This window comes from Molothrus aeneus, chromosome 3 (assembly GCF_037042795.1).
Source record: "Molothrus aeneus isolate 106 chromosome 3, BPBGC_Maene_1.0, whole genome shotgun sequence".
Lineage (NCBI taxonomy): Eukaryota > Metazoa > Chordata > Aves > Passeriformes > Icteridae > Molothrus > Molothrus aeneus.
Window position 1 is genome coordinate 45,488,173 of NC_089648.1, and position 27,027 is coordinate 45,515,199.

The 27,027-nt window shown below is 37.1% G+C and overlaps 1 protein-coding gene across 11 annotated transcripts in view; it reads right to left on the reverse strand.

Moving 5' to 3' along the window:
- RGS7 (regulator of G protein signaling 7) overlaps window positions 1–27,027 on the reverse strand; it is a 258,271-nt gene that overhangs the window by 60,920 nt on the left and 170,324 nt on the right. For all 11 annotated transcript variants that reach the window (XM_066546813.1, XM_066546804.1, XM_066546803.1 and 8 more), the window contains 2 exons: window positions 18,244–18,350; window positions 8,212–8,263 (listed from right to left, as the gene is read on the reverse strand). In XM_066546813.1, the coding sequence (XP_066402910.1) occupies window positions 8,212–8,263; window positions 18,244–18,350 (159 nt within the window). The remainder of the gene's footprint in view (window positions 1–8,211; window positions 8,264–18,243; window positions 18,351–27,027) is intronic.

A 27,027-nucleotide genomic window follows, 5' to 3' on the forward strand; every position in this document is an offset into this window, starting at 1 on the left:
TTTTCCTCTTTTCCTTCAAAATTGGTTATTTCAATGAACAAGAAAAAAAATTCCTAAACCCCTCGTAAATATTAGCAATAAAATACACACTTCATATAAGTGTGTAGACAGTTCTGAGAATTCCAGGGGTCAAAATTTGTCTACCAATTTAATACCAACTGAACAGAAACAAAAAAAGTTCCCTGTTCCTGCACTTGATCAAAACTTTTAAATCACAATCTTATAGTCCCAGTACAGGCACTTTTAGTTAGTTTAGATCTTTCTTGAGTCTCATTGTGGGCAAATTTTGGGATAATATTTCATGCTACCACCTACAAAAATTCTTGTTTCAGAGGTAGCTGACTGCTCATATTTCTGTCAGGATAGGTTTCATCAAAAAAGTATCTTCAGATAACAGAGATTTCAACACCAGAGAAACAACCAGCAGGTCACCAGGAGATGAATTAGCTCGACACATTATTAATTTACTATTGTGTCTTCACTGTGTAACTCTACTGCAGTTATTTTCCCTGCAGGGTTTTTTTAATGACCCTCTTTGCTCCCAGTCCATAGTAAAGAGTCCATATAAAGATGTTTGGTTTTCATTATGAGCATGACTTGGCCAAGACTCAAAAAATCATATTCATCCCTCAAACCCTTTTCTTTTAAATGAAATATCCAGATCCCTTCCCTTTCAGAGGAGTCTAATGGTTAAAACACCTGTGGCTTGGATTCCTTATGCCAGAAATGTTTCTATGTGCCACTGTGAATAAGGTAGAATATGCCTAAGGAAAAATTACTATTGCGGGAAGTACAGCATAAGTGTAGGAGAAAAAAAGTGCTGGAGGACATTCCTACTCTGACTCAATTTATTGCCATTGCTATGTGCTAACAATTACATCCTTATAAAAGTGCATGTTTGAGCCTCTATTTAACAGCTAACTGTACTGCCACAAAAAGCTGGCAGCAGCTCAGGAATTTGTCTTCACCAGTTTATGCTCCCTATCACATTATTTGGCTTATCTGTAAAAAATTCAGTAGCCAGTTGGAAGGCAAGAATGTGAATATCACCCTCATTTTCAGCCAGATCATTTGAAGATATAGAGTAGTGAGGTTTTGTTCTTCTGACTTTCAGGACAATGAGATTTGAAATATGGATTGAAATATGGTACCTTTCACAGGCACCACTCCTTTTCTGCACCAAATCACACATGAAGTAACTGTACTTGTCCAGTAGCTGGATTTTGAGGACGTCAATCAATTTCCCTCTCAAAGCAGAGTCAGGATCTCCCAGAATTTCAGTGAATTACAGTGTCTGCTTTTCCAATCCCACATGTTGACAGTGTTTTTACAGCTTCACAAGAAGTGCAGCCTGCAGGAAGGATCTCCAACTAAAGCTCTCTATTTCTATACATAGCTCTCTATTTATCTATCCCACAAAGCTCCTGGTCAGGGCCCTCAGTACACCAAGGAGCTGTAATTCCACCAAGGACCCCATCCAGGGGTTCCACTGAGGCCTGTACCCAGGATTTGTGCTCAAGCCTAGCTACCCCCCCCCCCGGCACAGGCTTGCCTTGTGTTGTAGACAGATCTCTAACCAGCCCTGTAGCCTATCCATGCTGCTACCTTGTTCCTACCTGCACTGCTGCCAACCTCAGTTCTTGCCTACCTGCCCTTGCTTGCCCCTCCCTGACAAGGGTGCTGAAAAATCCTCACCATGGGGATGAATGATATGCAAGGAACGGGGTCTGATTAATAACCTCAATTTGCTAAATATGGACTGCTTTATACACTTATTTTTAGAGCCAGTGTATTCTGATGGATTTTGCAATCAACATAATTGCCTCTACTAAAGTGAATTATATATTAGATGCTATAGCTTGTGCTTTAGAAGTGACTGATTACCATGAGAGAACAGATTTGCCAATAATTTTAAAGGCCATATTAATTTGTAACATTTCACAATTAAAGATGGTCAGTGATGTTTATAAATGGGTATTTGAGCAAGAAAACAAGTATTGAAACACATTTCTGTAGCTGTGCAGTAAATACAGTCTACTAGCTCTTGAAAATTCCGTGCAGGCATTCACAAAATGTGGGCAATCTGAGAATTTCAAGTGAGACTACAAATCCAGAGTTGCATAGAGAGGATGCCTGTACTTTGCCTCTTACAAGTTTTTAAACTATCACACTCAAAAAAAAAATTTTCATCGTTTGCTACATGTTTCCTATTCTTGACAGTTCACTTGCATTTGAAAGCTCCTAAGAAGCCTCTATAGATTTTTTCTTTAGATAAGATCTTAGAGATTTATGACTCATTTCATTCTAGGCTCAAGAAACTGGACTGAGTACACATTATATTATACTTACTCAAAAAACCCACAAAAAAACAAACCCAGAACTTTCACCCAAAACCCACACTGAGGAGTTTTATCTTGTTGCTAAACAGGGGCTAAATCTTCCCTTTTGCCACAGTGGAGCAAAGGCCACAGCTAAATTCAATGGAAGTTCTACTGGGCCTCTGAAGACCACAGACTACGGCACCTACACCCCCACCACCACGTACACAAACTCCTTCCCTAACTGTGACAGTGCCAGTGGGGTCACAGCTGGATTCACACAAGTGTGTTTTCAGTGAACACTCTTTATCTCCACTGAGGCCAGGTTAAATTTATGTACTCCTTGAGCCAAAATCCTGTTTTCAGAGTCAGTGTGTTATAAGCCTAGTCTGTATCTAAAGAGCAAAGAAAATAGCAAGTACTGCAAGGTCTAAGAGTTTCAAAGTGCCCTGCGGGCAGGCAGTTCTCCCTCTATATGCAAGTGCCTGCTTCAGATGGAGAATTACAGGACAATCAGCACAAAACATGACTGCAGGATGGAAAGCATGAAATTAACTCTTTTATTTAAACATTGGGATTTCTAGGGCTATTTCATACCATCTTTAGGTCACCTCTGCTCTTAGTCAATAGGAAAAAAATTGCCCTTAGCAACAGCTATTGAGTTTCACTTAGTCTTAAAAATGGGTCACCACAGAGCCCTGTGTATCTACAAAAGAAACACACTCTTAAGTAAATGCTAATAAAATTAAGTTAGAAGGAAGACCATGATCAGGTTCATTTGCATTAAATTGCCAAATCATCAAAACCTTAACTCATGAAACACTTCTCTCTATTTCTAGTCTTTACTCTTAGATCCTATTCTTTCCTATAAGACTTCAGGAAAGCAATTCGATTATAGATTTACACAAGCAGAGGACTATTTTATATAAACAAAGAGCAAGAAAGAACCCAAATTTCAAACTACTGAAGAGATCAAGAATTAGAAAAAGGCAAATTAATCTTCAACATACAGAAGTCCCCAGATGATGATGGCCTTGGAAAATCCTGCAGGGTGACAAAAAACGGATATGGGAAAAAGGTCACCCAAGATCAGACTAAGAATATCCAATTGTCAAATACAATTTAAAACTACATCCATTGAATCATTTCATGTTTCTTGATATTATCAAATGTTTTGCCCCAAGCTATTGACTCATAGTTATGGATTGATTTCCAGAGATGCTGAGAACATGCAGTGTTCCAGCAGAGCTCAGGTAAGCAATAGGGATCAGTATTTCTCAAACACAAATTGCTTACTAATAAGCTGTTGCCAAGGAAATCCTTCCTGTGCATTTGGGCAATGAAAATATACAATGCATTCTCCCCACAGCTCTTCCAAACAGTCACTCTATGGTAAAGGGTATAGAAAGACAAATGAGAGAGGAAATTCCTGGACTACTCAAGTTTTCATAGAGGAATTTGAAGCTAAGCATGGAAAACAAGCAAACAAGAGACTCCAAAGAGAAAATTATATGAAAATGTTCAACATATGAAAATTTGCTTTCAAAGCATATGATCCATGACTGCAGTTACTTTTTGTGCAATATGTACTTTTTAGCATTACTGTGAGCTGGGGAGAGAAGAGGGAAATGAGCCAGGTGAAATGGTTCATGTTCAGAACAGAGCAGCAGAGACAAAACATGGAGAGGCCTCTGTCAGTTTATTTTTAAAGTATCTCGCATTTTAAAAGGGAGCAATTAATTAAGACTTACCCCAACCCCCATGATTGCTCTAATTTCCTAGGAGATTGCCTTTGTAATACTTTGTAATGACTTTACCTGGAAGGCTACTGAAAATATGTTATGTTTTCAAAACTTGTCTTTCTTCACAGCAACAGAATTTAAGAATTTGCTTTGAAGATAGAGAAAAACAGTCTCATTTAGCATCACTTAAAGATCACATGGTCAAGTGCCCTTAAACTTATGTTGCATTATCAGTTATCTACTGTGTTCTCCATAACTTACCAACATTCTGCAGTCCTCCTCCATTTTTAACTCATTTGAGAGAAATGAACACAAAAAAATTTACAATGCTCAAATATCCTGTTGCAACTACGTAGATGCAGTTGACTTTTGGTCTTCTAGTATGTCCAAACATCCTTAAGACTATAACTGATATGTCAAAGATACTTTTGGGTGCCATCTGATAGTAGGGCACTATCAGAAAAAGTTCACTAGAGAAAATGAGTAAAAGTTACTAATTCTTCTTATTTTATGTCTGAAATTCTTACAATCCTCTTACATTTTCACAAATATATTAAACTAAGCCTAAAGAATTAAAAAAAAAAACCACAAATAATTGCCATTTCATTGTGAATTGAATTTTTCCCTAGCATTTCATAATTTAATAATATGAATAAATGCCTCAAATTTCCAACAGCGGTGAGTCACTAAACCTCCAAGAGAACCTGACAGGTTCCATTAGAACTGAGACCAAATGCACATGGAATAACAACATCATATGTGGCATTATATTTCCCCTTTCTGGGATGCAATTATCTTAACTAGCTCCTCTATTTAACTAATCCTTAATGACATGACCTGTTTATAATATGCCAAGAAAAAAAGAATCCATCAGTTACAAAATTATATCTGTAAGAAAAGAGAAGATAATTCCAAGCAGGTCACATGCTCAGCCACTAGCTGTGTCTATTTCAAGAGCCAGGTTTTCGGAATTGAGATCCAATTCTGTTTGTCACAAAACCTAATCATAATTCAGGAACATGACTTAACTCACAGGAAAAAGCAAAGTTATTTGAACTACACTAGCCTTAATAATAGTAGTTGTTATTATTACTACTTATTTTCACTAACAAAATCGCTCTAAAACCAATGGGATTCTACAAAGAACAACATGTCCTGCCTGGGTGGACTCCAAGACATATGGCACTAAAATGAGACTTCAACAGATGGAACTTAAGGACCTGCCTTTGTAAAAATTATTTGCAATTTGAGGAATCTCTCTTGACAACACTTAAAGCATGATTTTCAAGAAAAAGTAGGAAGATTTTCAGCACTTTAAAAAAATTGGCTGTTCTCAGCTACCTCAGAATGATCATAGTCAATATTTTGGAAATTACAATCAAAAGGCTATTTTCCATTTTGACATAAATTAACTTAATCCAAGCCCTCTTTTTGCCACCACAACGTAGCAGTGCACTACAGCTTTATTATCAGAATGTGTCTGTGGTTTTGTGACGTATATTGGAAGATTCTGTTTGTATATCTTTTTCAGTTATACTTTCCACAGAAAAATATTTTTTAAGGCAAATAATTGCTATTACAAGCCCACATGGATCAAATTATATTTTAGAGAAGATATTAACATATTATACAAATATGTAAGGATTATTTATTTCTTAGTTAGTTCTGGTAATAAACTAACAGACAGTATCTCAATCTCATTTAATTTCTTGTTTAAGATAAATTATGTTCCTGGCAGTATACTACATTCTGGACAGTAGCTCAGTTATGGATGAGTAAAGATGAATGGTTAGGATTAATTTTTAAATTAAAATAAAATTCTAGAGTATCTACAATGGCTAGTTAAAATAGGTTAATGGCAAAGAAATTTATTTGCCTTGTTAGTATTTTTTTGATCGAGGAAGATTACAGAGAGAGTTTGATTTTTGCTGGTCTTGGGAGACTTCTAATGCCTGCCACAGTTAATAATTTTAGAGGGCACAGTTTTAAGCTCGTTCAAGACAAGTCCATGAAATTCGTAGCACTACACAGCACCATAATGCATGATAAGTAGGAAATGTATTTGCATATCTGTAATAACACAAATTCTATGTACTATATTTTCCAGGAAGTAACAATTACCATGAAAATCTGCAGAACATGCAAACCTACTTTAGATTTATTTTGGTTCCTTAAATATTTTGATGAAATATTTTCATTTTCCTCTATTCCTCTGATCACCATTGTTTACAAGGGAAATGCTAATTTCTGGGATTTGGATGATGCTAACCTAATAAGAACAGTATTGAAAGGGTGCCTTAAAAGTTTATTTTCCTGCAAATGCCCCAGCATTATCCAATTCTGGTGACACACAGTCCCCTTTGGTAGCTCCAGTACAATGCTCTGGCCCTGCTGCACAGGGAGGCTGTGGGTCTGTTTCATACAGGATTGCACTTCTGGCTCATGACACGGAAGGAGCAATGAGATAGCAGGATTGGGGGATTTGCTTCCCCTTCCTTGTCTCCTCTGCAACCAAAGAGCTTACCTCAGCAACTGAAACATATTTAAATCTCAAAAGCTCTCAAGTGAGTACATTTACTGTTCAACAAAAGCACCTCCCTGCATGATGAAGACACTGATTCCAAGTTTAACGCTGTATTCATGGGGTGCAAACCTGGACACACTATACAAGATTTCTATTTACTGACTAAAGTTTATAATTCATTGACCAATCCACTGATCAGGTGTGACAGGAAATTTAGTATCTCCTACTTTAGAATAAAGGACAGTAATATAAACTTTCTCAGCCTGATCTTAAATTCAGACATGGTAAGCATGTAATTATTTATGAAAACCATCCTGGTAACGTGATACATTAGAGCTGAACAACTCAATGTCTCTTAAACCATAGTTAATTACTTCCTGATCTTTAACATATTAGGGGACTTTAATGAAGTAATAAATGGTAAATCAAGCATTTTTCCTTCAGTGACTCATTTCCTCCTCTGGAGTGGCTAAGCACACACACGTGGTAACAATCCCTCTTCCTCGGGAGCTTTCAGTAACTGTTGACTGGACATCTTCAAATATCAGTGAAAAACTGAACATTTTTCTACTCCAATAGAATGAGGAAACTGTCACATTTTCAAACTGTACCTTGGAGACGTGCAGCTCTGCTGAGAGTTTTGGCTTAAAATTACTTTATTTGGCAATGTATTTGAAATTAAACTGAGTCTGCTTTAAAAAGGAAGGAAGAATTTATTGGAACCATCCATCCTGAACTCTTTGGCTCCCAAGGGCAGAGAATCCAAATTACAAGTGAACACTCACATTTCTGAAAAGCTGTAAAATGAGATATTCATGGTCTGAAGTTTTGAGAACAAAACCTATCATGTACATGTTCAGTTACCTAAACAAGTGACCTGGTCTTCAGATGAGCTCAGTACTTAGTTTGGATTAGAATGAACAGGAGGCTGCTCATAGATACACTTTCTTTAAAAATGAGGTCACTGTTTGAGTACAGAAGAACCTAACTTTGTTATAATTTTTAATAATGTTTTTTTTCTAATACATTGCCACCTATTGCCCTCAGATTTTGCTGTCTAAGCACCCATCAGTAATTTCAATATATACTTTACTGATAAACTCCCAAGACACAGGCAAATAAAAAATAAACTGTATTTTCTAATACAGTTCATATTAGAACTATATTAGTTTTCGTAATCAGCAATTTTCCACATGGTGTATATTGGAAATAAGAGTTTTAAACTAGGCAAATCTTTGGTTCTCAATCTGATAATAAGCATTGCACAACCGTCAATAAAGTCTCCTCTGCTTCACTGAGATTCTCTCATTGTAAATAATTACACTTGCTGGACCAAACAGAGAATATAAATCATAAGCTGGGTTATGATGAGTCTTGACTTTTAGGGCTTGGGTTTTTTATTTTTTTCCTCAGATCCACTCCAAAATATGACTTTGATAAGCTTCTGACAAACTTTGAAAAAGGTAGCAACACATTCATTTCAATGGCAGTAGCTCTTTCACAGAAACTACATGACATATAATTATCTTTTAAACAGTGAGATGGTGAAACAAGACATATTGCTATGACACATTCATTAACAAAATGCATAATTTCCAAAAGAAATAGGAAGTATTTCTACACTGACCATAGTCTGTGTTTTCCGGCTCCCAACAATTTGATGGCCAAAAATAGGGTGTCTATAGGCAAAAAAAAAAGAAGTAGGAAACTCAAGTTAGACAATGCAAGCATTATACAGTCCTTGAATAGTTACTGGTTTTCAGAATAATTTTATATTTCTGGTAGATCTATTAAACTGTTAACTTGACATTTTTAAAATAGGCATCAAAACAGAAAAATTACATTTGTACACTGTTTATCACATTAGTGTGGGAATGACATTGAAAAAGAAAAAAAAAAGGTGGGTTTTTTGTTCTCAAAGTTAAGGGAAAAAAACCCACAAGGCTAGATAATGGGGTTGTCTTTTACATTTTCCCTAGAAATACATCTCTCACATGTCCTGGAGAATCAGGTTTAGAGGTATAAAGACAGAAGATGCTTTGAAGTTCATTTGGTGCTTGATTTTTGAGTTTTCATTCACAGATTAATATTCAATTATCTTTCCTAGGTGTTATTTGTTTAAAAGTGCCTCTAAAAACATCCTGTTTTCACAAAGACATCAACACCTGCTTTTTAATAATTGTTTACTGGTTGTGATTTTAAATGTGGGGGTTTTTTAAGGGAAAGACAATAAAGTATCAAAAACTACTTCAACACAATACTTATTAAGACTGTGCTACATGTATTGTTCAAAGAATTCCCTTCAAACAAATGGAGAATATAAGTCTGTATAGACATTTTTCATACAAATTACTTCATTTCTAAAATAACAACTTTTGGTTAAAATGGATATTATTATAGCAATTTTATAGAGTACATAATCCCCATACAGGCCATTCACTTAAGAGTCAGACTCAATGGTCCCTGTGGGTCCCCTAAAACTCAGAATATTCTGTGATTGAGTGACTGATCTATACATAAACACATACACACAGCTACAGAGAATTACATAATATTTGAGCAGTCGAATGCAACTCATTAAATGTGTGAAGTGGTTTGAGTGGTATTTCAAAACACAGGTGGTTCTTCAAGAAAACCTTCTGCTTTAGTCTCTATTTCTTATTGTTTTTTCTCAAAAATCTCCCAGCTGCAAAAAAATGGAAACTTCTTTGCTGCCCACTTCCCTTCAAAACTGTTTTAATGTTAATCTGGATACCAACAGGGCTGAAGGGTGACACATTCACACCAATTGTCAAATTAAATATATATTGTGAAAAATCTCTTGGTTTTGTAACATCGACACATCAAATTTAATAGAAGCAATTTAGACCTTGTTATTTATCAAGCAACAGCAGAGATATCAAGAGAATCAGAGAATCAAGCAAAGAGCTAAAGGATAAAAAAGGAACTATCACAAGCTAACTTCAAAGGCTAAGATGTGTTTCTTGCAAGCCATTTGGTATATTTTAAGGGACCAACAAAAAGTAATCCTCCAATCAACCATTCCTTCACAGTGCCACTGAAATGAAAGTGACCAGTAGAAGCACATACAAGCATAACTAGAAAAAAATATGAACTCCTAAAGAATGAATTGCAGTACTCAGCACATTTTGGAGAAGCAACTATAAAATTTAATAGAGTAATTCATATAAAGCAAAAAGTCACCATCATTGAAATATACAGTTTACAAACTCAGGAAGTGAGAACAGTCCTTCCTTAGAGCATAGAATGTATATCCAGAGAGGCCCAAGAAGAAAAGCACAGCTACATCATTTCTCTGCTAAAAGGAAGGTTAAACTCTGTTTACAGGTTCAAGCAGAGTTTCTGAAAAAAGTGTGTAGTGAGGGTTACTAAACACATAGAAGCCATATCTGCTCAAGCAGCTGTCCAGCTGAAACTCTTCCAGTTGTGGGCATACTTGCTGCAAAGTCCATATTAAAGCTCCTCATGCATACTTAGGATTTCTCATGACAAATTGCATATACTCCCACCCCAATTGAAATTAAAAACAAATTCCATCTTCTGACTTAGGGGAAAATCCCAAACGTTGCTTTCAGCACTCATTTCACAACAGGCTATGAACAAATACTATATATTCATAACTATGTTAATGATGGTAGAGGAGGACTCTGCTGTTTCATACATAAATGAAATATGTGTGGCCAGAGTACTTTTTTCAGTATTTAGTTTAAATAACACATTTAAATTTTACTGAAACTTACACTTTCAGGGTCAAGGCAGTTTGGGCATTAAACACAATATAGGAAAGGGGACATGATCTTCAGTGTTGTGAAATGTTGTCACTTTAGCTCGCTAGGAGGCAGAGATGACCAAGGCTTTTCTAAAGGATAAAAAGGTTCAACCTAAATGTGGAGAAGAGACTGAGGAAAAAGCAGAAAATAATGCACTGGCTACTAAGGATGAGTGTAAGCCTCTCTGTGCCAGGGAGATAAAAGCAGAAAAGTTAAAACAGAACATGAGTTTTAATTAGCAAAGCACATGATAAGCCATAATAAAAGGTTTCAAAGATGTGTGATAGGGCAAGCAAAAAAAGAAACCCCAGTAAAAGGCAGACATTACAAGATGAGAAAGGGGTTCAAGTAACAGCTAGTACAGATAAGTACAGAAGATCATTAAACGCCTTCCTTGTTTGAGTCTGCAGAAGGAGGGAGATGGTGGGCAGACAAAGGTCTTCCACAGAGGCATGAGGTCTCTGCCGAGGCTCTGAGCCGGGCAGGCAGCAGCTGTCTCTGCACTGCCAGCCCTGACCCCGCCTGCCTGGGCTCGGATGCGTTTGATGGGACTCGCTGAGGAGCTCAGCTCATCGGCTCAGGCACTGCCGCGTGGCCAGAGCTGGCCCCCAGCCAGCTGCCTCCCAAAGGGAACAGAGTTCAATTCTGCCTGCAATCAGCTCTGCCAACATGCCCAAAATTAATTTGGACATGGAGATAAGGCTACAGGGCAAAGCACAGGGAAAAAAAAATTTAGAGAGGGAAATGTTTTTATGAGGTCAGACAGTTCAGGTTAGAAGGCTGATGAAATTCAGCACAGAAAGCTTAAGGATTTTTTGTGTTTTCACATAGGTAAACTGTGTTTATTTCCAAAAAAGCAAAAAAAAAGCTTCACCAAGCTAAAGAATGACTCTTGGTTCCTCAGGACTGATTTATATGCATGTGTAAATATTTTGATGAAATACTTCCTCTGGTATTTCTCTTTGTCTTCTATTTCCAGTACTTTGTAACAATGACTATCTAACTGGTGAGAGTTATCAAAAGTACTGAATTATCTGCATGATGTTTAAAGGGGTGCAATTACCTGAAGGGTAATTTATACATGGAAAAAATATTCATTCAAGCAACCTTTGAAACATGGACATTATTTTTAAAAACATTGCATAAAGCAGAGGAGCTTCAGAAGATTACAGCAAAGGGAAGATGTGTATTTCCAGAAAAGGTAAAAAGCTAAAATTTTCTCTTTTATAATGTTTCTATGTCTACTCTTTAGATTGAACATATGTTCAATATGTTCATATGTTCTATATGTTTCCAATCTTTGAAAGCTAAAGGTTGCTAATATTTGGATTTTTCAAAAGTGCATTAGGTCACTGACAGTGTAAAATCCCTACTAGCAGAGAAATAAACATCCTACATTACTTTCTTAGCAGCAAGTAAAGACTTATGGTATCGCCCTAAGATATGTGCTCAAATACAGCTACAGCTGCTGATAAAGTTGTATTCAAAGAGTAGATATCTAACATACATTTTCAAAGCAGGAAATAGCATCGATGTGTGCAGAGATAAGGAAAACTCTCCTAAAAACAGGCAAAAAATAGGATAAGGTACAGATAAAGATTTAAAAAGAAAGAAAGTCCAAAACATCAAGAAAAAAAATTTTTGAAAATTCTGGACACTGAAAATAAAGCCTGATATAAAATCAGTTTTTGCTTAATGGACTTTTGAAATGCTGGGATTGTATGGACAAAAAGTACCAACAATAAACATGCATGTAGTTAAAATGACTGATGTTTTTCCAAAGGAATATTCCACATTTTCTTGTCTAATTTCTTGCTTTTAACAGTCATAAAATTCTTGTCTTAATCTGAAGTTTATCTTGTTCCTTATTACAGACATCAAACAGTTTAATCACATAACACGTGACCATAATGCAAGTGTGAGTTTACATTTCCACTTCTGTTCCAAAAGTCTCCACACAATTTCACACTCCAGATATTTAACAATCTCTGAGAAGAATTTGCTAGACAGGTTATCCATGAAGACTATGGGAAAAAGATTTGCCTTGTTCAACACAGAAGGATTAGGAAATAAAAAGAGTCTGATACGAAGATCCCTAGTCTAATGGAATGAGGTCAGAAATGAGAATAGGAGGCATGTGCAAAGGAAAAAAGCTGCCTGTTCTCATCTGATCTATTAAAAATATCCCACAGCAATGCAGGGAGGCTCTGCTCACGTAAATTACCTTCTAAATTGCTGGACTATGCAAACAAAGCTTGGTTCAAATATTTGTTACAAATCACATATCCAAATACACTGTAGAATAATTATAGCATCCCTTGCAATGTCAAATATTCCTATAGAATGAATATTACACAATCTGTGTGCTTGGTTTCCTGATCTAGAAGCTCCTAAGTGACGATTTCACCCAGGAGAGCTATGGATGTGGTATAACATGTACGTTTATTAACATGTACATTACATAACTCCACCATTTTCAAAGAGAAGATAATGAAATACTGATGTGGTTTGGTTATCCTTCATGAGTGTAGAAAATTTGAAGAAATTATCATCCTTAAGAATTTTACTTTTCCTCAAGAGGAAATATGAAGCAGTTCATCATGAAGAAGTATTAAAGAGAGAACATTTGTCATTTTGCCATGACATCCCACTTGCAGCTGAAGGAAGGTGGGCGGTAGAGCGGCTATGGGAAAGTCAAGAACTGTTTATCAGCCCAGGCAGAAATAATGCTGCCAGTTTTTATCAGTATGCTTTTGAGGCACTTTGTTTGATTGTAGGTGTAACTTGAATCAGCAGCCAGAACAAGTCAGGAGGAAGAGAAATAAGGCTTACCTAGCACTGCAGATATGATTGTAGATATGTTTAAGCTGAACAAAACAGTTACAAGGACCTTCATGCCTTTAACCACAAAACTAGTTTTGCACACACAAACACATACTGGTTCTCTTGAGTTATACACTAATATCGTTAAGTAAACCTAACCACATAAATTCATAATCCTCCTGTAATAAAGTCATATGAAACAAAATCTTGTAATATAGCACATATTCCACAATAAACAAACTAGCAGCAGTGGATGCTATGCATTGTAAGGAATCCAGTGATAAAGTAAATAGATCTGCTTTGACTTTACCTCAAAATTAATCAATAACAATATCTGAGCTAATGAAACAGCCACTTGTAAAAATCAGTGTTACCCATCAGCTTTTATAAAACATGATTAATTTCTATGCATTAAACTCTATAACCAAGGAAGGAAATCACTAGGCAACTTTCAGATATCCCTTGTTGATAGTAATAAGAAAAGAGTTGTCTCTGAAGCTGCTCCGTTCCACTCCAAAAAATTTTTTAAAATCCAATTACTTGGATGGGGGGGAGTACTCAAACCACTTATAAACCTTTGCATATTACTGCTATTCTTCTCTCAGGCACCAGGGAGTCTTTATAAACAGCAGAAATGAAGCCTCTGCTGAAAAGCGGCTATGCGCAATCTCAAATGCTTTGCATGATGGATGGCGGATTTCACTGGCATTCTGTTTTACATTCATTGCACTACACAAACATGACTTCTTGGTAAAGTAAAAGGGTAAGATTGCTAGTCTAGCACTGTCATGCCCATACAGGAAGCAAGTAGTGCTCCATGATTGGCTCAATATAATTAAAAAAGAGGCTGAAGAATTTGGAAACAAGATTTTGGCCCTGTGGCTCCTCTTTTCTAACCAAAAAGAGGATGAGCACGGAAAGCAGTGTGGGGCAAAGTGTGTCTGAGTAAGGAGTTAAAAAAATCAAAAGTGGCACTGATGGGGCAGTCAGAAAGACACATGGATTTGAAATCTTTTTCCCTCAGAAACCTTAACAGAACCTGTATATACCAAGCCTGACCTTAAAAGACAATTACTTAGTTATCACACCTGCAATTGCCAAAAAAATCTGCTAAATTCTGCATAATGTAACTTGTTTCTTTTTCATTTCTAAAATCTGGCTTCAAATAAAATCCTTCCCTCAAGGCACAGTAGATTACCCAGAAAGGCTCTGGAGAGTGGCTGAAGAGCTGTGATGCTCAGCCACAGAGTCAGAATTCAGAATGGCCAGAGGTTGGTCCAGAACAAGCCTAGAAGAAGCCAGCTCAGTAAGGCTGGCTCATAGAGGTGTGTAAAGCAATGTCATTCCACCTGAGATATGAGGTGTCCACAACACTTCACACTCTAAACTATTTTGCAACAAAGATATTTCAAGATCCTTACAGTGATTCCTATATAATTTTATCCCCAATTTTAGGCATGGGAAAACAAGGCCAGATCAATTAAATGCATTTGTCAAGAAAGGGTTCCCAGAGGCAGAACAGGAGAAGATATTAAAGTCTTCATCTTTCCAAGGTCCATTAATTTTGCTGTTACCTTCACTCTTGTTTTCACAAGAAACTGTTCCTGTTTTCATACTTTTCCTCAGATATTTGTGCCTTTCATCTTAAAAGGTACAAAACAATAGCAAAACCTAACCCTCATCTCAGAAAATTAATTAATGCAAATCATGAAGTAATCTCATTTAAAAATGGGAGTGTGACTATCACTAGTCTCAGGTATCCTATGAGTTTTTTTACAGCCAAAAGATACTAGAAATGTTATTTTTCACAATTAACGTCAGGAGACACTATGCATTCAGGGCTTGTAGAGGAAATTAGCATATTTTTCTGTGGGATGATACTACAGAAGCTTACCAGCTGAGAGGGCAAGTCAGGCATTCCTCACCAAGATGGACATATTATCATTTGTGTGGACATAAATGAAACATCTCTATGAGTAATCCCTGGCCCAGGGAAGATATGTTTTCCAAGATGCAGCTTGCTTTTCTGATTTGGGCCCCTCATATTTATTTGCTCTCGGGTAGAGGAAGATGGTGACCTCCTTTTTTGGTCACCGGTTTAAATATCCAGGAAAAGGCAATGCAGCTGTTTCTGCTTTTTCTTATTGAGTCTAATAAAAAAATTCCTCTTTTAATAAGGCAATTAATATTTATATTCATCTCCTTTGAATTAAATTGATATCACAGAAATGAAGCTAATTAACACCTGAGTAGGTCACTGAATGATCCATCTTTTTTTTTTTATTTCATATTATTTAAAAAAGCAGATGTGACTATACTCTTGCCTCCTGATGGCAAGAGTAATAACTGGAAAAGAATAATTTTTGCCCATAAAAGGGCATTTGTCCAAATGAAGCTCCACTGCTTTTAGCTATTTCTATACAACAGAAGGTGGTTTAAAACAAGCTAGAGATAATTTTACTGTCAGGAGGGAATGTGTCACCCTTTTGAGAACAAAACATCAAGCACATGGAGAACATTACCATAGCTAGTCTGTTTTTTGTAGGTTAGCTCTTTGTATTGCAAAGATTTCTCTGCAGGTGTGGCTTCCAAACTTTTCAGTGCTGGCAGGTGCATGGTTTTCTCTTTTTATCAAAATATCTGGAAATTTGTGAATCCCATCCAGTACTAAGAGGGTACTATGTACAGAGAACCTGACCATCTATTCTAGGGCAAAATTCACACTTTTGCAGTCAAACTTTCCTCCCCGTTGAATATGTTCTCTTCATCTTCTAATTTAGCAGTTCAGTAACAGATTTTATACCAGCCTTATTTTGGTGGGGAACGTGGAGATGTAAGCACACAAATTTTGCTGTTATAACTCCAGTTAACAATATGTCACCACTATGAATTTTTTCTCATCCTATACATTAACAGCTAAAGTTGCATTGTCACAACAACAAAGTCATGCTGTTGGCATAGGAATGGCAATGCAAAAGGTACCACAGAGAAGCAAACAAGCCAAACACTGCAAAAACAGGCTGAGCAACACTTGATTAAAGCGTCTTATTTCATATGCATTTGTCAAATAGGTGCCAAATTCTTAACTTGTGTAAATACACTGAGAAGATTATACAATCTAGCCCTCACTGAAGCTTTGGGTCCAAATGTAGGCTGTGGACCTCTGTGAGGAAAGCTCAAAGCAGGGTAGCTGCAGGACTCTCAGTGGTCCATGGCACAGGTAATTCTAGTCCATACTTCCCTTCTGTCAGACTGTCATGCCAGCAGAGGTGCTCATTTCTTGTGCTGGAGATGGAGGCAGCTGTGCAGAATTCAATGACAAGCACTCCTGTAGGTAAGTACTACTCTCCACAAAAGTTGTTGTATATTTTGTCCTTCTGGACACTGCTTATTTAGACACCGAGCCAAGAATTGGAGCCTCAACCACTCCATGATTCCTTTCCACTTGCCTTATAAGCACATCAGCAAGCCCCTTCAACCATGTGCTATCTTTCTTCTTTATACTGAGCACTGAGGAGATTGAAGCCTCATGAGGTTAAAAAACCCCTTTTCCTTCAAATAGTCTTTTCAGGATCAAAGGTAACTGTGGATCTAGGGGAGGAGGCTTGGAATGCTTACTCTTAGTATTACCCACGTACAAATCTAACTTTCTGCTCTGTTGAAGAACAGCTTTTTTGCAGTCTGACTCACGAGATCTAAATATGAAAATAGGATAATATTGTTTGCATGTATGCAATAACGCTCTTCATTGCCAGTCTCTGCTGTGCATATTTAATTTTATTCATGCTAAGATTTTGATTTATACAAATATTACAAGTCTTTCTCTTCCCTTATGTGGGTCTATGAGACTTGAGCCAAAATATTGGTGAAAGTATTGTAGACAGATTAATATAATACAATGTTTGAAACTATTAGACTGGTCTCCAATCACCAGTTTTCTTCTGCATTTGAAAGATCACAATTTCAGTACTATTTTGTTTTTGATGGCTTCTTTTTTAAAGAATCTTTAAGACAAAGTTTAGATGTATATATATTGAAGAAAATAGATTTTGTTCTACCAGATATTATTTTACTGAATATTTAATACAGTTAGAAGTAACAGAGAAGAATTAACAAACTTAATTTCATAGTGATAGTCATCATATCATTTCAAAGCAATAAATATCTAAACAAGAGCTAGGAGCAGCTCTTGGTAATACTGCCCAGGAATACCGCTGCATCGAAAGAGCAATACGGGGCACAGCCACCATTGTCAAAAGTGAGACATGACAAACAAAGTGAATCCTTTCAATTGAATCCACAATCTGGTACTTTGCAGTCGTATTTGTTTGAAATCATTGGCAATATTGTTCTGCAAAATTCTAGCCCATTAGTCATTATTAGAAAAACAACACTTCTGCTCTCAGGGCCTTAGTTTGAAACCTAATATAATGAAATACAACTATGTGGGTTTCTGAATAATATATGTGTAAGCGTATATATATACATATATACATATATACAATGCTTCCAGCTTGTTCTGAACCATCTGCCCATTGGTTGTATGCAGTGGGACTGACAGATCAATATAAAAATGTTTCTGCACTTGCTAGAAGAATACACACTACTCCAATACTACTGAGTTACCAGTAAGGAAACTCTCACAAAATAAAAAAAAAATAAATATTAATTCCATTACTTATCAGATTTCCAGTATAGACTTGATATTTAAAATTCTAAATTCAGACCATACTAGGAATAAGAGGCAATAACATAATATAGTTTACTATATTTCAAAAATAGTACATTAATTTATTTCATGAAAGATAGTTCCACACTCAGCATTTTCACACTTTTTTTCCAAATATCAAAATAGCCATTATCATCTCAACACTTTGCTGAAAATTTATAAATAAGATACTTCTACAATTTGTTACTTTTAGGAGAATTTCTACTCTTTACCAGGTTATGTAAGAAGCAAAGTATAATTAAATTTGCTATGAACTTTTCTGTAAGGCCTTTCAGGCTCCATTTGTGAAAGTTAAGAACATATTGAAAATACTTACCTGGAATCGATAAAAGGTGCCATCATCCTTCAGTGTTAGAACATGGTCTGAAATTGGGAAGAAATAGCCATGTGCTGCCATCAGAGTTCCCAAATGCAGAGCTTCAACTGTTTCAAGAAAAAAAGAAAGATAAACTAAAAAGCTAAATAACATCTTTTCAGCAATTTAGTTTTGTTGTTAATATTCAGCTGATATCCTGCAGATAACCACTTTGTTCTCAAAGTCCTACCATCACGAAAGAGCTGTCTTTTTCTGTGTAATATAATGATGCAACCAAAAAACCACCGCACTTTCCTTAACAAGTAGCTTTTACATGTCCCACTTGTAGCTGTGCTTGTAGCTGTCCCACTTTTACATGTCCCACTACTTATATTGACATTAAAAGGTAGCCTTAATGTTCACTCACTTGTTCTGAAACTGAAAACAGCTATCACCTTTACCTTGATGGTGCAGCCTGCTTTTCTTCTTCAGAACAGTTTCTGATTACATGTTAAAATAGTTGATTCTAATTACATGATATCTTTCTCAGTAGCTTTATCAGAGCTACTGTAAAGGATAGAGATGTCCTGAAAAGTTTATTACTGGAAAAATAGCAAAGGATAATAGGTTCCCAGAACAGTTGAGGTAGGAAGGTATTTGTGAAGGTCATCTTGTCCAACTCCCTCAATCAAGCAGAGAAACCTTAAGCTACTAGCTGAGGACTTTGTCTGAGTGTTTTTTGAATAACTCAAAGGAGTGAGACACTACAACCCCTCTGGATAATGCTCAGATTTATATTCATCCTCTAAGAAATGCTCATTTGTTCCTATTGCCTATAACTTGGCTGTCAGTAATGGCTAGCACAGTCTTGTATTAAAAGCACCACTGCAGCACCCAACCTGCAGTCAAGCATCATCACACAGAAAAAAATTCAAGTCCTGACATCTGTGTTCTTGCTGACAAACACAGAAAGAGACATTCACTTATGTTTCACCCATTCTTATTTTCAATATGAGAAGGCTTATTTATTTACCCATACTTCATTAGCATCCAAAAAAATTCCCTCCTTCACCCTTTGCTCACCTGAAGACATTGACTCACATGGGAGATAAAGGACGAGCAGTGGGACAAGTTTAGGCTAACCCAAAGCCAGCAAACACATGAAAGGAACAAGAAAGGGGATCTGGACAGTATTAACTGAGAGCACATAACCCTACAGGGTTTATTTGGTACCAAATATTTATTGTCATCCCCATGTTTAGCAAACTGATTCTTGTCCCTCCAGACAGAACCATTACCTAAAATACAACAGACCCTCTCTGGCTATGAGCTCTCCAACCTGATGTAAAACTTCACGATGCTGTTTAGACTTTTCCCAGTTGCAAGCCTACAGGAAATCTCTCTAACAGAAGGAAGGGAGCTGCTTTGTTCCTTGTGCCTGCAATGTCTGTAAATTCCCATCTGAACTTTGTCCTAAATATAAAAAGTTCATATATTTTTGTTATTCATTCATTTCAATCTGCTAAATGCTATTATCCTTGAATCAGAAATTTTGAATCAATGCTTTCTGTATCGTGTCAGCCACCGAGATTTTTCTTTTTACTGTTTCAGTTCATCTGCCTTCCAATTTTATTAAGCTTTTCTTTGTTCTTCACATTGCAGCTTATTGCCAACTCAAGTTTTTTTTTATTTTTGCATGTATTATGTATCTTGGTGGAATGAGAGAAAAACAAAGAAGAAATGTGCTGACTTTTCTAGAGAAAAGCTTTCTCAGACAAGGGTGACAGAGCTTGCCAGGGAGCTCTGACACAGATGAGTACATTCTCTTTTGATTAAGCCTACACTAAATAGGCTCCAGATTTTTTTCATGTGCTTCCTGAATTCTGAATCATAATATTTTTCAAGATTACAAGAAACTCATATTATTTCCTTTTACACAGCAATTTTTTGAGCATATCTGGACTACTATGTCCAGTTATGCCCATTGCAGTATAAAAAAGACATCAACAAACTTTGAGTGAGTCAAGTGGGAGTCCACCAACATCACTAGGGCTGAAGAATGCACCCTATAAGGAGAGGCTGAAGGAGCTGGGCTTGGTCAGACTGAAAAAAAGGAAGGTGTCAAAATTTTGGAGGTGGCTAGAAGTACCTTTTCAATACCTGAGAGTTCAAAATGTGGGAGGCAAGATCTTTATGGATTTGCAGGGTAATAAAGTAAACAAAAGAAGAAATAAATAAAAGAGAAAATGGTAATAAACCAAATCAGGTATAGTTCTGACTTTCAGTCAAGCAGAAGGAGTGGCTGCCCAGACAGACTGTGTAATCTGTATCCTTGGAGGGTTTCAAGACCTGAACAGATAAAGTTCAGGGCAACATGTTTGACTTCACAGTTTTCACTGATTTGAGCAAGAGTTGGACTAGAGTCCTCCTGGGGTCCCTCTCAGCTTGAATTATATTACAGCTCTGTGACTCTAGATGGGTCAAGCAGAAGTGGAATACAGAAGATAAAAAAGGGATGAAGACAATTGAAGAAGAAACTATTTGAAAGCTCCTGCCAGAACAGCCTATACTCCAGGCAAGTCTGGATGCAGTAGCAGTAAGGGCTTGTATTTCTCTCACTGACTGAGTCAGTACATATAACCAAGTAGAGTCACAATAGGTCTCCATGAAAAAATAGAAAGAGTTACCTGCCTTTCTTTGGAAGTCAATTACAGTTATTTAAGGTCTGAATTAGTCCCAACAGCAGCCTATATTTCTTCTCCAGTTATGTATGGGGAGTAAGGTGATTATACCCTTACCTCAGGCAATCCCATTCAGCTGGAATCCACACTAACTCAATGTTAAGGTATATCTTTGTCCTTACACCTAATAAGCCTTAATAAGGACATACAAATGTCTCCTTTTTTTTCCTTAACTAATACACAATTAATTTTCATTTTTTATGGTTGTCAATCCATCGGGGTTTTTCAGAATTACATGAATATAAATGTATAAATATTCCCTTTTAGTATCCACCCAACATCCACTATAGCTCACACTTTGAGTGTTACAAAATTATACCGGGTGAGTAATATCCACAAGTTCCCTGTCTCACACCAGGCTGGTAGAGGACTAATACTGATACTCTGTGCAGCAGCAGTGGAACTACAGCACAGAAAGAAAACTCACCTCTCAGGAGGTTTCTATTCTCTAAGCAAGAGGTTGTCCAGTGCATTACAGAGGCAACACTTCGATACCCATCTCAATTTGCTAAAATCAGACTGAGAAAATAACTACTATAAGAAGCCAATGAAGTACAACAGTAGTATTTAGGAAATAAACTCATGAGCTTGAAAAGGAAAATGAAGCCAGCAGCATACCAATCTGACATGCCTAAATGCCTAGAATTCAAATACAGACAGATTCTGTATCTTCATTCCTGCGTATGAAGTTAGAGGATTTTCATTTAAGAAGCACATTTCATCTGGAAAAATGGCAAATGTAGGTTGGGAACATCAAAAACATCTGTGAAGTGCCTTAGATAAGAAAAAAAAGAAGTCTGAAAGAAATGTTTTTAGACATACTGGTTGCCAGGTAGAAAGAGTAATATTTATATGTATTCAAAAAACAAACTCAAAAAATTGGAGGAACAGAAGCAAAAAAAAAAATACAGGTTTTTTTAGATTTTTAGATGGCAAGTGAACACAGATGCACACAGAAATGTGATATCTACACAACTATTATTTTGCAGTCCTCAGTAACTCTGTATAAAAAACACAGAACATAAACAAAATCCTCAGTCACACCCAGATAGCCTCACTGAGGAGGCATAATTCAAATGGCAGTCAGCTGCTATACAAGGAGTACAAACTGCAGCCAAAGATGTCTTGTAAAAAATCTGAGGATGACAAAGCTCCTGAAGGTGTAGACTTTGGCTTCCTCAACTCAACACCCTCTTTTGAAGATATCAACTATCTGATTTGAGGTTCCAGACACTTCCTAGTAATTAAACTGTGGAAAAGGTGGAGCAGCACATTTAAAAAACAAATTTACCCAAACCACTGTTTTAATTTTTATAGGTATGAATAGGAAATTGTTGGGAGCAACAATAGCTAATGGTAGAAGAATTCCTCAGGTGAAAGACAGAAATGCATCTTTATGAGCCCATTTCAATTCAACAGGATAAAAAATACTTTATATAAAAGCAAAATACTGCTTTGAGTGTAGGTTTGATTCTTAATGTGCATTTTATTGCTGGGCTAAAAGCTCAGAAAAAGCTAAAAATTCCATGGTTCACTCTGCTGTTGAACTTTATTTAGTTGAGTGGGTGAAGTGAGCAACACATATACATAGATTGATTAGAAATCATTTCTGTGAGACATAATATTGCCCAGCCATCTGCTGTGCCATTACAAGACAGTGATCTTGACAGATTAAATATCAGTCACTTTTAATATACTTTGTTATACAAGAGTCAGATATTTTCAATGCTTTGGGACAATGTAATCTGACAAAATCTAAGGAATGAAAAACATACCCTAGTGGTTGAGTTTTGACTTCATTTTCTTTTTAAACATAGTGCAGTTTTCTGCTTACTGTAATAATTATCGCATGGATTGCTGATAGTTTGTTCATCTTAAATTGCAGGGTATGGTATTGGTGGAACAAGTTGTTTCTTATGATATGTCCACAGGAGGGAATTAAAAAGGAAGAACATTCGTTGTTTTTCTTTGGAATAAATATGTTTCTGTGCTTTGAAACCCCTTAAAGGATAGGTTTTCTGTGATTGGTGTGAATTCTGTTTTTTCTTACACATCTCAGGTCTACCTGTGATGTGGTATCTATATTTATTTTTACTCCGAAGTCCATAAAATACTTTATGCTATCATACCAGTATAGTCTTACCACATCTGAACCACCTTGCAGTAATCTCTGAGGGAGTGAGGAAAGAAAAATACAGTATTTTCCAATTGTGCTCCAATTTTGAAAGTCCTTTTTTGGAGTCTGTCTACAGATTTCCTACATGGAACACAACTTGGGGCATTTTGCTTCCTTAAAATTGCTTTATGATGTAAAAAACAGTGAAAAACCCAAACTGCCCAGTTCTCATACATTTTTGGGTCCAAAAATATCAAACAAATGAACACTTCCCTTTCCATGAAACAATAAAGCGTTTGGTATTCTGGGTTATTTGTCGAATTTAAAATCCATCACAGCACTGAAGTGCACTGCTAAACCACACAGCAGCCTGGAAGAAGAATTAATGAGTCAGAACTTCACAAGCACACATTCATTGTAAGTGTCTAATGCCAAGACTTTATCACTTACTCTCACCTCACTCCTGCTGTCATTTCATTGCCAGTGTGAACACAAGCTGCAAAGGATTAGAGTAATAAAATACAACCTTCTTCTCATGCTGACATGAAGCGTAGGAGAGACTCACTGTCTCGGCCTGACTTCGGTGTTTAAAGAGGAGAAAATAAACCAGCTAGAAACATTCTTGAACACCCATAACACCATAAACCACCCTCTTTTGTCTCATCTGAATTTGTAAGGGGAGCAGCACTTGGTGAGAGTCATTTTAAGGAGGATAAATCCAGGAAGAGGCATTATTTACTCAAACACAATTAAAATGAGATTCATACTTGATTTCAAGATAACAAGCACAAACCACATTATCTGTCGACAAGCATCTTACCTAAATAGGTAGGATTTTTCTTGTGATACACAGTGCCTGCTGATGCCATCAACAGGGCAGAAGCTTTGGTAGGAGCATCACTCAGCAGGTAAGGAGGAAAACCTATCAAAGATGGGCTATGAGTTGCCATCTGCCCAAGGAATGGTAATTTCCACCCTTATAGTCTGAGATGATGTGCAACATGCAGTGCATCCCAAGTCTAGAAACAATGATGCACACCTGAAACATCAACTACTTTCTTCACAAAAACATCCAACAAATCAGGCACTGTGACAGTGATGAAAGATAGCTGGATCCTCTTGCATCCTCCCCTTTCTGCCCCTGTCTCTGATGGGCAGTGTAGTTTGCCCTAAGATAAGAACACCAGGTGGGTATTTCAGGAGGAATTTCTGGATGCTCACATGATTAGTGTATTCCACTGATGGGGAGATGAGATGCTTGTGACTGACTTTCATCCACATCAGCCTGCGCGAGGGTGTAAAATGCTTCTGGAGACTGGTCCAACTGGGGAAACTGGTCTTCCAAGGCTGGACACAGTTTCTGGGTGGAAACTCCCCCCAGCAGGGATTCTGGAAGAGTACATCCAGCCCAAAGGTGAGGAACACCTTAGGATGGGTGACTAAAATGCACTAAGATCCAGTCAAATGCAGAGATAAAATCCTGGAGTAGTTACATTTATGCTTTGTTGCTTTGTAATTGTGAATTCTGCAAGGCCAAAGACTGCAAACCTGTACATTTCTAGCTGCACCTCTTTATAATATAAGCCTTCAAACATCAACTGTTGACCAAATCTGAGACTAAGTGGACTCAGCTGCACCCAGACTTGTCCAAGAAGTTTAGAAAGCAGGGGAGTCTTACTGACTCAGCAGGAAGGACCACAGCCTGATTATGCTATAATCCACTGTAGTAGATGACACAGTTGGTATTTATTATTGGCAAGATTTAGATACTGTATTAGCAATAAATCTGATCATAATCATCTACATAATCACAATGTCCTACTTCTCATGCCTGATCAAGAGCATTTTGTCGATTACTCTGCTACAGGGACACCTGCCTTATGTGCTCACAGGATGTGGGTGAATGGGGGGACTGACCTAAATCTGAAAAACTTTCATCCAGATAGCATCAACAGAAGACATGTCACCATCAAAGACTGAAGGAAAGGGGAAGCTGGCCTACAGTTTCTGAAAAGAACAAAACAAAAACAAAGCAAAAGACCTTTATTCAGTTACAGGAAAGGAAAAATAAAAGCAAGAAATTATCACATTGGAGGGGGGAAAAAGTAGTCCTTTAAAAAGAAGCTGCTTCTCCCAGCTAGCAACACACAAACCCTCATTTTAAAACTTTCTAAGCATTTCCTAATAATTTTCCTATGTGATTGTTTCCGACTGCATTTCAGCTCACAACACATTAAGTGCTGCTATGTCCTACTAAAATCTGCTCTTATTCTCTTAATGAATTTGGATCTTGAAAGGCAGATGCCTGAGATGTCTAAAATACATTGACTTGAGGTGATAACCAAAGCTTTCATGTTGATCAAAAAATAAAAAGAAAAAAAAAATTGGAATTGCAACATGAGGTGTCAAGAAACAGACAAATGAGGAGTAAGGTGCTGGCACTGAGGAGTGCTGTAACTTCACCTCTGGAATATTTGTTTGTGGTGGTTGTTTGGCAAACTGGAAACGCACTGCTACAGAGGCTGGAAGAAATTCATCCAAGATGTAACCAACAGGTAGGCTTAATTACCAGACAAAACCGAACACAGCACAATTTGGTAACTAGATTTTGTCACAGTGCATCCAGTATGCAGTCATGAAAAGCAGCATGAAAATATTTAGAATTGCCTTTATAGTTTCCCTGTCATCTCCAGCCTCAATTTTTTAAAGTACTTACCAATATCACACCAGCAATCAGGCTTTTCAGTGGTGGAATCTAGTGCTGTACCAATGAAAGCATTCATAAAACTTTTCCTCTAATTTCACTATTACTAGTCTTTGATCTTTTTTATTTTCAGTTTTGTAGAAATTACAGACTTTTTGCTCTTCTATCACTGATATCTCTTGTCTCTTCAAATCAAAATGATAGAAGGGTGAAATCCAAACTCCTTTGAAGTATGGGTTTCCTGTTTTTCCTTCTGGGTCTTCCTCTGAAACTGCAACTTTTTGGTTTAAGCTTTGATTCCCATGCTTCTCTAAGGCAAAATAGAGGAAATCAAAACCTGTGTGTCTTGTTTTCCCTAATGACTCTCTGAACTTATCTCTGTAAGATATTTCCAAACACTTCACTCATTCCCTCCTCCAGTATGAAACTCTGAGCTGATATTTAAAGTCATATGTGCACCCTTCTGAGCAAACCTGCTAAAGACAAAAACCAAAATTTTACAAAAATTCCAATTACTGCAAATACACTACTTCTGAGAATTCCTTCAGATGAAATCTTGATTCACAGTTTCAAGCATCTGTAAAAGACCCAAAATACTGGGCACGGACTACTTCTGCTCAGTATTATAATTATTATGCTATTATTTCAGTTTTCTTGTATAGTGCTAGCACACCAGATCTTCCTACTTTTCTCGCCCCCAGTGGCTGAGTCTACAGATATGTGAAAAAAATTTTTGGCTGCAAATGTTCAGTGGGGAAGCATGTGATTCATTCTTCACATGACACCCAAGAATTTGTGCATGCTAGTATCAGCCAGGAAAGGTACTTTACATCCCATTTCCGTCAGACACAGTGCCCGGTGTGATGGTGTGCTTTCCTGGCCACAGCACAGAGCCATTGCTTCTCCCTTTGTTTGCCATGCTCAAGGGAAGGCACAGCTGTCAACTCCCCTCTCAGCCAGCTCTGCTTGGACACCACAACTCTGGAGCATTTAAAAAAGCACGTTCCAGGCACATGACCAATGGGCACTGCCGCAGACAGTTTTGTATCTGGGATGGGGTTTCAAAGGAGGAGACCTGTCCTTAAGGTTTGGCAGACGTGGGGCATGTGAATAACTAGTGTGGTTGATGCACCACTTGGATTTGTGGCCAGCAAATACAAAGAGTAAGCACAGGCTTTTTCAGTGCACAAAATATTTGTTCAGAAGATAACATTTGTACAGAAAATAATATTGTTGAATCAGAG